General features: G+C 42.5%; 1 protein-coding gene across 2 annotated transcripts in view; it reads right to left on the bottom strand.

Moving 5' to 3' along the window:
* The window catches only part of sox1a (SRY-box transcription factor 1a), a 121,932-nt gene that overhangs the window by 13,220 nt on the left and 97,579 nt on the right, over positions 1-11,133 (bottom strand). The window contains exon 1 of one of the 2 annotated variants that reach the window (XM_024286909.2): positions 6,324-7,666. The exons of the other annotated variant lie outside the window; for it this stretch is intronic. Within the exon in view, the coding sequence (XP_024142677.1) occupies positions 6,324-7,169 (846 nt within the window). The 5' untranslated portion in view covers positions 7,170-7,666. Of the gene's footprint in view, positions 1-6,323; positions 7,667-11,133 lie in introns of those variants that run through there. 2 annotated transcript variants of the gene reach the window in all.

The raw sequence follows: 11,133 nt of genomic DNA, 5'->3' as shown, positions 1-11,133 counted from the left end.
TATTACCTATTATTAATATTTCAGGAAATTGGATAGAACGCAGACCCAAATCATAACCCCTCCACTTCTGGGCTTGATAGTGGTATGTTCTTGTAAAAGCTCAATCACACTTTTAGTGATTTCAGTAATCTTGGTATCAAAACGTTCAGCTCGTTCAGGACATTACTGCCTGTATTTTTGGTATTCATAAACGTTAAAGCTTTTGAAATATTGACTAAAATATGCCCAATAGGAAATGCACGAGTCTTTAAATTTCAAAATTTTAAGTAGATTAGTAACAAGCCTTTACAGATATTCATGGGCTATGTTTTAATCTTTTATAGAAATTTTCAAAAAATGTGGAGTTGAACTTATATTTTAGCAACATGCTAAAATTTTTGATAGTTTTTATCTACTGGGGTTTTTGAGGCTGATTCAGAATTTAGCTTCTATTTTAGCAACAGGCTAACTTTTTGACTAATTTACTTTTGCTAAGGAATTTTAGGTTATTTTGGAATTTAGCTAATAATTTAGCAATATGCTAACGTTTTTGTCTAATTTGTTATCTACCAAGGTTTTAAGACTAATTTTGAGTTTAGATTCTATTTTAGCAACAGGCTTGCATTTCTGACGAATTTTAGGCTATTTTGGAGTTTATCTTATATTTAAGCAATGTGCTAGCTTTTTTTGTGGCTAATTTGGAATCTACTATGATTTTTGGCTCATTAAAGTGCTCTTCCATAGTTCTTTAATGACATTTCCAGTCTTTTAGCAAATTTAACATTTTGCAAAAAGCTTTTGCATTTTCAGCAAATACTTTCAGCATTTAGAGTAAATTGCATCTTTTCAGCTAAAAGCTTCAGCATCTTTAGTGACTAATTTCAGCAAAAAGCATTCACTAGCATTATTGCAGATAAAGCAACTTTTCTAGTTAGCTTTTTTTTTTGAAATTCATTGCTATTATTTGTTCTGACTTTTTCTGTGAAGATTGCAGTGAATGATATTTCCTTATTTTATGTAATTGATATAGTGTTTATTTCTTTAAATTGATTTTTTTAATGTCCTGACTTTTTAATGTGAAGATCCCAAAAAGGGTTATTAATATTTGTTTATGTGTGGTTTTCTGGAAAACCACAATAGTTTACGCTTATACACCCCTACGGTTGTTAAACTTTTCTATTAGCAGAAAAACTATTTTTTTTTTACTTTGCAAATCAAACTTAGTTGATGTTCTGTTTTTTTGATGAATTTTTAACAGGTAGAATGCAGCCTGAGGCTTGTAGTCTGAGAACCAGCTGTTTTTCAGCACAGCTTGAGCAGCTGAATTTGACCATTTAAGAAGCATATATTTATTATCAGAGGTCATTAACCGAATAGTGATTTAAACAAAAAACGATTTAAATACTTTTTGACCAAACATAAGTTGGAGTTTGTCATTTGAAGCAAAAATGATCAGGAGTCCAAAGTGAAATAGACCAAAGTGTGGGAGTCATTAAAACACTTGGCCAGCAAGCAGAAGAAGATTTTATACACATTTTGACACAAAAATTTAAAGTTTTTGATTTCAATTAGATGTCTTTTAGCAGTCTTAAAAATGATCTTTTTTTGAGACTTTCCATAAAGTTTGAAACTCCAAATGTGCGTCCAAGGCCGACTTCCTTGGAAAAGGTGAAAATTCAATCGCCTCACATGTTTTTATGACGCCTGCTTTATTTTGATCGGAAAAATATGTTACGGTTTTGCTGACACCATTGTGGGTGTCAGTTAAATTAGACAGTGAAGCCAGATCCATGACTTCCACCCGGCGCTGGGAGTCACACTTCACTCCATCGTTGGAGGTGTATTTTAGGAGCAAAAACACGAAGACACCCGATTGCCAGGAGAGGTTGAAAGGAGGGCCGTGATGCACAGGATTAGAGGTTCCTGCGTCTCCTGTTCGAACTGGCAGAACACTGAGTTTTAACCTGACAGTCGGATGTGTTAGAGGTGCAGCCAGGTGTCACTTCTGTCTGGAGGAACAGCCGAACTTGTCACTGCACGGCAGCCTTTTTGGTTGTTTTGTGCTATTTTTTTTAGGGGAAACACTTTGATTTGCATGTCTTTTACTTGCTTAACCCCTTAAAGCCTGTGGTCGTAAATTCAGCTCCAAAAATACTCAAATGTACCATCTACTAAAAAGTAAAAAACACAAGTAATATATATATTTTTTCATTGTTGGAAATAAATTCAGGTGTTAAGGGGTTAAAATACAGAAATATCAAAAACAACAAAACAAATATTTAGCTGGACTGCTGTGTTTATTGAAAAGTAGATCCACTAGCTCAGCGGCCTTGTGGTGGAGCGTCCGCCCTGAGACTTGATGAGTTCAAATCCACAGTCGACTCGTGACCAAATGCATCCCCAGCATTTAGGGGTGGGATTAGGGGTTTAACCCTTTAACACCGGTGATGCTTAAACACAAAATCTTCAACACACTATAACTTTTCAACAATGAACACGATCAATGTAATTCCAGTAGATTCTGAAGGAGAAAAGCGACTCTTAGAGCCGCTTTTCTCCTTCAGAATCTACTGGAATTACGTTGATCATGTTTACGGTTAAAAAGTTATAGTAAATCTAAGAGCATGAATACTGGAGCTCCGGTGTTAAAGGGTTAAACCACCAAATGGAAGCGCAGCTGAGTCTGCAGCTAACCCCTCCATCTTTAACTTTGGAGAGGAAACTTCTTCTCCTACTTTTACTGTTTGACTAGTATTTTTTCATGAACTTGTCAAAACTGTAAATCTTAAACCAGATGAGTCTCTGAAATTGAAAGAGTCCAACTCTGACATTTTCCATTTTTTTTCATTTTGCTTAAGCAAAAAGGTCAACATTAAAATATCTGAAAATAGATGTTTTAAAGGCTGATAACAGGAACAGTGCTGCATTTGGGAAACAATTTTCTTTTCAATCAGATCTGCCTGAATACTGGATAACTTATTCTGTTAAAAATAGTAAATCAAAATGTACATTTTAAGGCCTTCTCAGCAGGATTTTACCTACACTTGTTCCTCTTTTCTCCTATAAATAGGTGGTTTTGTGTAGACCTCAGCTCTGTCCCGCTTTTTTTTTATCACTCCTCTGACGGGGATCTCCCCCCACCCCACCTCCCACCCTCGCACCTGCGTGGCTCCCAGGTCCCTACAAGGAGTGCGCTGGGGCTTGTAATCGCCTTTGTGGGGGCCATTGAGTTGTACGGCTGACTGAAACTTCCCAACCTCACAGCGCGCTGGCCGCTGAATGGGACTCAGCGTGGGGCGGCTCTCCAACCCACGGACGGTGCCAAATTCCTACAGTGGCGCTCCACAATCACTCCCACACAGGCGTCCATGTACAGCCAGGCAGGAGAGACGGGGGAGGGAGGGGGGTGCAGAGTGTTTGGGCAGGCGGATGGGGAAAGCCTGCGTTAAACTCCCAATTTGTTTGGCAATTGCGCATAGAAAAACGATTAAATAAATTGGAGGTGATTTGAGCAAATGTATTTTTCAGCTATTTTACCTTTTTTAAATTTGTTTCCAAAAAGTTTGAAAAAATAATAAGAACCCTCCAAAAAGGTGCAATAAGAATGGACAAAGTTTGGAAATAAAGCAATTTCTCTTGAACTTTTATTTGCGTTTCGGTGCATTAGGTCTGCGCGCCCGCGTAGCGCGCGGCGGCTGTGGGCAGATAGAGCAGCACTGCAGGATTAAGAGGCAGCAAGATTGTTAAACATGTCAACGTGTAATTGCACGATAAGGCCCTTCCGAGGAATCCATTGGCCCAGTTGCTTTCTCTATTCCGCGCTAATCTCGCCCGGCACATTCGCTCTGTGCAATCTGTCTCCATAATCTTCTGTGACAGAGCGGGCGACAAGAGCAGGCTGCCTGGTAATTTTTTTAGGGAAAGAGGGGAGGGGGAGAAAATATGCAGAGGCGTGATAAAGTGACGCTAATTATCCCCATTTAGGACAGGGAGTGCAAAGGATCGGGGCTTTACCAACATGCGCGCGTGCGCTGCCGCTGATGGCCTCCTAGCCCGGAATATATCGGTGGCTACAAGATAAGACCCGCGCGGTGGAGAGATTTATTGCCGGTCAGCTGAGCACGCGTGCGCAAAAAAACAAACCCCGCGCAGGAGCTGCGGCGCGGAGCTCCGCGCGCTCATCCGTCTTCGCACCTCGAGGTGTAATTTATGAGGGTTAAATTTGCCAGAACGCTCCTCTTTTTGAGCCTGGCGATGCGCCGTGACGCGCTCCGCCTCCCCGCGCTTTCAGCCCCTAATCCGCATCTCTTCACATCAGCAGATAAGACGAGAACACAGAGGCGAAGCGCACGAGGAGGCCCTCCTCTGCATCACAGCGCGCGCGTGTCACGCAGGAACGGACACTTTTCTTCACGCATCTGGAAATTGACATCAGTGATTTACTTCAAAAGGTGGATCTGCGCGTAAACGTTTACGCGCGCGCGCTCTGGGGTTTAACTGCCTTTTAACGCAAGTTTTGAAGAAAGTAAAAGAAAGGTCTTGAACTTTTTTAGTTGAGAATAACTGATTAATTAGATATTTCTGCTATTTAAGGAGATCTGAAGAAGAAAAATCTCCAAAGTCACATTTGGAAGGAACGGTCTTACTTTCCTTCCAACATTGAGAAAGTTTTCATAAATATTTCATCCAGCGGGGAGTTTAAATCCCCAAATTGAGTTTGAGCTAAAATGAATTTGCTCATCTTTAAATTATCCAAACTTTAGAAAAAGATCATCCTGACATAAAGTCTTAAAATAACGTAAAGAAGGCCCAGATCAGAGAGATTAACGCACAAAAAATATTAAACATCAACAATTTTTTTCCTTTAAAAATGATTAATTATTACAAGTCATTACACGCGCATGCGTTCACATTTAAACCTATTCTTCCTTATTTCCTCCTTCATTTCAAAATAAAACGTTTTGAATGCAATCAAGCGGTGAAACGGCACAAAATGCACCACGACTCCAAACTTTTATAGGCTTAGAATTCAACTTTAAATCATAATGATTGAGTTTAATTACAGACTGGATTAAAATGAACATTTATTATTTATTTTCAGGTTTAATGAAAAAAAATATGATGACCTTTTTTGAAGACAAAGTTTGCATCTTGATATTTGTGTTATTTAAAAACGCATCAATAGGCTACTGACGAACACAACAATAAAAGGAAGATTTTGTTGCAACGATTTAAATTTGAAAGCTGATATGTTTAGAAAAATATAAATTAAAATTTCGTATTTTTTTTTATTAAAAATGACAACTTGGAACAGATAAAAGATAAAAAAGAAACTAAATTTATGGCTTAATATTATTAATTCACATGAAAAATAAGGAAGAATTATTAAAACAAATTTAATCTTATTTATAATGAATCACAACCTTAGATTTGTGCTCAGCAAAAAATAAAAATACAAATTTTCTCGATTTTTCAAAATAAAATCTGTATTTGATGTCATAAAATGACAAGAGTTAGTTTAGTTAGTTAGGTGTCTAAATAATAATAAAAACGGAAAAAAATAATCAATCTAACACCGCTCTCTTAAAAATCCAAGCAACATCTTGTGAAATTTATTCAATGATTCTTCATTGCAGTCTCAGGGCTTTTCATTTACAGAAAAGCACTTAAATTACAACAGCGGTTTCCTGTCATCCCTTTGAAATACTGAAATTATTCACAATTTACAATAATTAGTCTTACAATAAAAAGATTCCCAAGAATGAAGACACAGGCTTCTCCGCATGGACACAAATATGAGAGGAATGGGATTTTTTTGTCCCTTTTGCGCACACCTTTTAAAGCACTTTCTCATGATTTACGACACTTTCTGTCATTTTAAATAAGTTACAAGCATCCCTCCCTCCCCCTGAAGTAAAAGGAACCCCCTCCCGACTAGGTGAAGCCGGTGTTTTGCCCTCAACTAAGACTTTTTTTGAGGGAATGGACAAAAACATGAAAGCACAATTAGAGAATTCCACTGTTAAAAAAAGCTGAGATGAATCGGTTAATTTCATTTACAGGATAAACATTCTGTACAAAAATGAAACTTTTTCTTTTTTCTTTTTTTCTTTTTTTTTTAGAAAAGAGGTCAGTATTTGGTTCTGGGAGTCCTAAATGTGCGTTAGAGGGACCGTCCCGTTCACCCCCGCCGCGGCGCTCTGGTAATGCTGAGGCAGCGCGTGCAGTCTGCTCTGCATGGACGGGTCCCCGGGCTCCCCGGTGGGTAAATACATGCTTATCATCTCCCTCAAGTCTCCGGGACAGGGGCCCCGTGAGTGCGCGCTGCTGACGGGGGGGCTTACGCTCGGCTCCGACTTAACCAGCGACCCTAACGTGCCCATGGCGGAGGAGGAGGAGACGCCGGAGCCCTGGTGCTGCGTGTAGGTGATCCCGCCGTAGCCGGACGGAGAGGCGTTCATGTAGCTCTGAGAGTTCGAGATGGGGCTGTACTGCAGGGCCGTCATGTCGTAGCGGTGCATGGGCTGCGGGTTGTGGGAGTGGTGGTGGTGCGAGTGATGGTGGTGGTGGTGCGCCCCGCTGCCCGGGTGCTGGCTGTAGGCGAGCTGCGCCTCCTGCATCATGGCAGCGGCCGCCGCGGCTGCAGCCACCTGCCCCGAGTACGCGCCGTTCGCCCAGCCGTTCATGTGCGCGTAGCCGGAGCCCGCGGAGCCCGCGTGGCCCCCGGGGCTCTCCAACCTCTGTCCGACCCCGGAGGAACTCATGCCGACGCCCAAACCAACTCCGGCGCCGCCGCTGGGTCCAGAGAGGAGCCCCCCCGCGAGGGAGTACTTGTCCTTCTTCAGCAACGTCTTGGTCTTCCGCCTGGGCCGGTACTTGTAATCCGGGTGCTCTTTCATGTGCATGGCGCGCAACCGCTTCGCCTCGTCGATGAAAGGACGCTTCTCCGCCTCGGACATCACCTTCCACTCCGCGCCGAGCCGCTTGCTGATCTCCGAGTTGTGCATTTTGGGGTTCTCCTGAGCCATCTTCCTCCGCTGCCCCCGGGACCACACCATGAAGGCGTTCATTGGTCTCTTTACGCGCTCCTGGTTGGCTTTGGAGCCGCCATTCGGCCCCGTTTGCCCCGTGGACGTGTTCGTCTGGTGTCCGGGGGAGTGGAGGTCAGTCTCCATCATCATGCTATACATTCACCTGCTTTTAAACGTTACCACCGACACAGAGAAAAAGTCTGTCTCACGCTCGGAGAGGCGCGCTCGCTTCTCGCTCAGGGACGGTTGTGCACAGGCGGACTGCGGCTTCACAACAGAGAGACGCTCTACTGACCCCAAAACGAAGCGACGAGGAAGTTCGAATTATTCCAAGAGGAAAATGTTCTCCAGAGAGTTTGTCAGTCTGTCTGCAGCCGGTTCACATCCACAAAAGAGAGAAAAGCGCATTGGAGCCACTTTCCCTGCCGGAGTTCAGAAGTTGCGTAAAGTGGCGGCCATATGATGCGCACTGACAGCGGTTAAATGAGCCACAAGCGGCCAATGAGGCTCTAGCAGCGGAGTGATTTGCATGGCGTTTGGTCAGGTGACTGGATTACCATGGAGGAGGGAAAAAATACTGGAGGAGGAGGAGAACGAGGAGGAGGAGGAGGCAAGAGAAGAGGGTCAGTCCCACAAATAGCACATTTGAACATTTCTAACAGGCTCTTGTAGCTCCAGTGACTAAATAACAAATATTTGTTAGCAGCCACTAACAGACACGTTGGAAGGAGGGGATGCGTCTCAGACTCTTTTAATTGAATTCTCTAGTTGTAAAAAAAAAAAGCACCATATTTTGTCTCCAAGAAGTTTTCCAAAAGCGCAGATTTTTTATTCTAGGAGAAAATGGATCATTTTTATTTAATAGCAGGATAAAAAATATGCAAACTAAATTCATAACAAATGCTCCCCCCCTAAAGGAGGACCCCCCACTTTATATAGATGGATGGACTTTTAATGAAGGGAAATTGCCTGCATGATGTTATCGCCGTCTGCTGGTGATGGAGAACGAGGTCATCCCTATACATCACAACCTTTTTTTCCTTTCACTTTTACCAATCTTTCTTTAGTTTAAGGTGTCCCACTGAAAAGCAGCGCGCTCCTTTTTGGAGTCTGCGCATGGAATGATCCAGATTTCACAGCTGACCTCCCCTGAAAAGCCCAATCAGCCTCTAATTGAAAGCGCAAACGAAATACCACTTCCCGCGGCGAGACTAACGATTTAATCATTCTATCATTCTTTTGCTATTTTTTTTATTATTATTTTAATTAGAGCTTAGCTTGAGATCGCTCTCTGTTTTGGGACCCGGGGGAGCGCGGATCAGTCGGAACGGATCTGCGCGCGCGTCTTTAGGTAATGAGGGTTAACGGGATGTCACGACGGTCAACAGCCGTTTCCAGAGCCTTTTCAGGCCATGTGGCTCAAGGCCCGAGAAGGATGGCAGTGTCATGATGAGGGCCGCGGGCGGGGAGGGGAGTGACAGTCAAGGCATCGCACTGAAACAGATCTGGAGATTTTGGTTGCATATTTAAACTTTTTTCAATTGAAATTAAACAATTATTTTAATAACAATCAAATCTTAAGTATGGATTTTTTTGTAGAAATAACATAAATTAAATAAAATTAACACAATACTAGAAATTCCAATTATAATTAAGGTTAAATAACTAAAATGATGAGGAAAAAACGCGCACTTTAAAATGAAAATGTCAACAAAAACCCACATATACGCATATTGGTGTGTTTTGTTAAAAGCATTCCGGGTTGTACATACAGGATTAGCCTTTACAGTGACACTGAGACCCCCGGTGGCCCCTGCTTACTTTCTCTGTCATCCCCCATCAGTCCTCTTTTAACAAGCCTCTTTTCAAAGCTCCCTGCTCCTTTTGTGCGCCGGCTTCTGTAACACCGTGTGCGCGCGGCTGTCATGACGGTGTGCGACTGAGGCCAAGGGTCAAAGCAGTTATCCAACACCCCCCAACACCACCTCCCCACCCACCCGAAACACAACAAATCACTATAAATATATATTTTTTTGAATGCATGTCCACGCGCTGCTCAGCCAAACCGCCCACCCCACCCCCTCCGGCAGCTTCAGACTCGTGCGTAAAAAAAAAGTATGTCTTCTCCCCTCCTTTAAACTGTCAACCGGGAGAACCGTTTCTGTGCGCAACGATCACGCGTCAGACAGATTTTACGCGCGCGTAAAATCAGGGTTTATTATTTAATTGGACTCCAGAGCGCGCGTGCATATTTCATGTTGGTTCAAATTCTAGGTGTAGAGCATCACCGACCCACCTTGTCTTCCTTTCAACACTTAAAATGTATGTTTTATTGACATTTTTGGACAATTAGTCCTTGCGTAAAAAATGCAAATTAAAAAAAAATCTTTGAGCGCGTTTTGGTCACTTAAAAAAATCAAACGGAGTCAAGCGGAGAGCAACTGGTAGCATAATGAAGCTTAGGAGTGCGCGCTCTGTGCAGCCTAACCCTGCGGGGCTCACTTGTCCCAGAATGAAACGTCAGTCTGCTGCTGGAAACGCGTCGCGTCTGCGTGGAACCGAGCGGATCCGTGCGTAAAATGCGCGCAAACAAACAAATAAAGAGGAAAAAAATAATGCAATAAAAATCGCTTTATGTAAAATACCCACAAGTTAAAACATCATAATTATGTTTGTTTCTATGGAATTGTCAGATCCAAACTTACGCTTTCTCTTCTCCTTCCCTTTTGCTGCAGAGAAAAGTGGGCAGATTTGTCGCTCCGCGCTCCTAAAGCCTCCCTAAACCCCTCCAAAGCTCCATGTAAGACCGTTACTCCCACTACTGTCTGGCCGCTCGAGTGCCAAGGCCATCCATGCCCGGTGCCCAAACCCACCACTCAACACACACTGAGGGGCCGAGACAAGAAGAAATGACATTTATTATACACTCTAAAACAGACAATTCCAAGTTATTGTTTCTCTCTGCGAAAAGGGGCTCGTTCCAAACATAATGAACGTCTTTTGTGTGGCACACAACAATACAAAACAAGTATTCTATTAAATGGCCACTTTTTTTTCTTTCTTTTTTTTTTTTTTTTGGCTCTCCAGGATGAATAGGCTGGAGCGGCGGGGTTCTGAAAGGCAGCTGTGCCGCATTCGAGGAGGAGGGGCGAGGAGGACTTGGCAAGGAGCCTCGCACCCCCTTGTCTCCTCCTGGATACTGACTCCCATTACTGATCCTGGAGCCGCAAAGGATGCAGGAGAAAGGTGCACGCGGGGACTTATTGACTTCGGATTTTTTTTTTACGCAGGACATGCAGCTTTCCAGCATGATCCTGAAGTCATCAAATATTGCTTCAAGCTGTGAGGCGCCGAGTATCCGCTTTAGTTTATATGGAACCTGCACAGCTTGGGAGCATGTGGCTCTGACAGCTTCAAGATGCAGAAACACACTTACAGACACACACAAACTGATGGAAGCCTGATTAAGCTCAGCTCCACAGCTCTGACATTCACTTCGTTTACTCCTCAGATTCATTTCTTCTCTGAAATGAAAGCCTGATGTTTGGTCTGTTTAGCAAACACAAGAGCGAGCTATAGCAGCTCCCTGACTGCTAATGAATCCAAAAGGCCACCGATGGTTCCCCGTGACACAAGGATTCGTTTCAACAATTCAATTTATATCATGATTGTGGCTCACGATCCGATTCATTTACCTAAAATCGATCCATCAAAACTGCAACCGGAGTGACTCAGAGATGAATACCTGCAGTTCAGGTGAAGTTTTCCAGCTTCAAACAAAGAAGTAAACAAGAATGAATGTCAAATACATTCACATTTTAGTTTCATAAACTTCAGACACACATTGGACTGTAATGATGGACTGATCTTTGTTTGCTTTTGTGTGTGTTTTTTTTTTGCTGTGATGGCAGTTTTTACGTTATGGTATACTGTGTCTCAATCCAAATGGTAATTTCCAATATAATTTATTCACAATTCACTCACACTTTCAGCGATTTGAACCATCTTGATATCAAAACGTTCAGCTTGTTCAGGACAATAAAGTTTTGGAAATATTGAGCAAAATATGCCCCAAAGGAAATTAATAAGAAAGTCTTCAAATGTGAAAGTTTTAAGTAGATTA

This window comes from Oryzias melastigma, linkage group LG21, assembly GCF_002922805.2.
Source record: "Oryzias melastigma strain HK-1 linkage group LG21, ASM292280v2, whole genome shotgun sequence".
NCBI classification, from domain to species: Eukaryota; Metazoa; Chordata; class Actinopteri; order Beloniformes; family Adrianichthyidae; genus Oryzias; species Oryzias melastigma.
The sequence above is the reverse complement of the archived record's forward strand: the minus strand, read 5'-3'. Positions and strand labels throughout refer to the sequence as shown.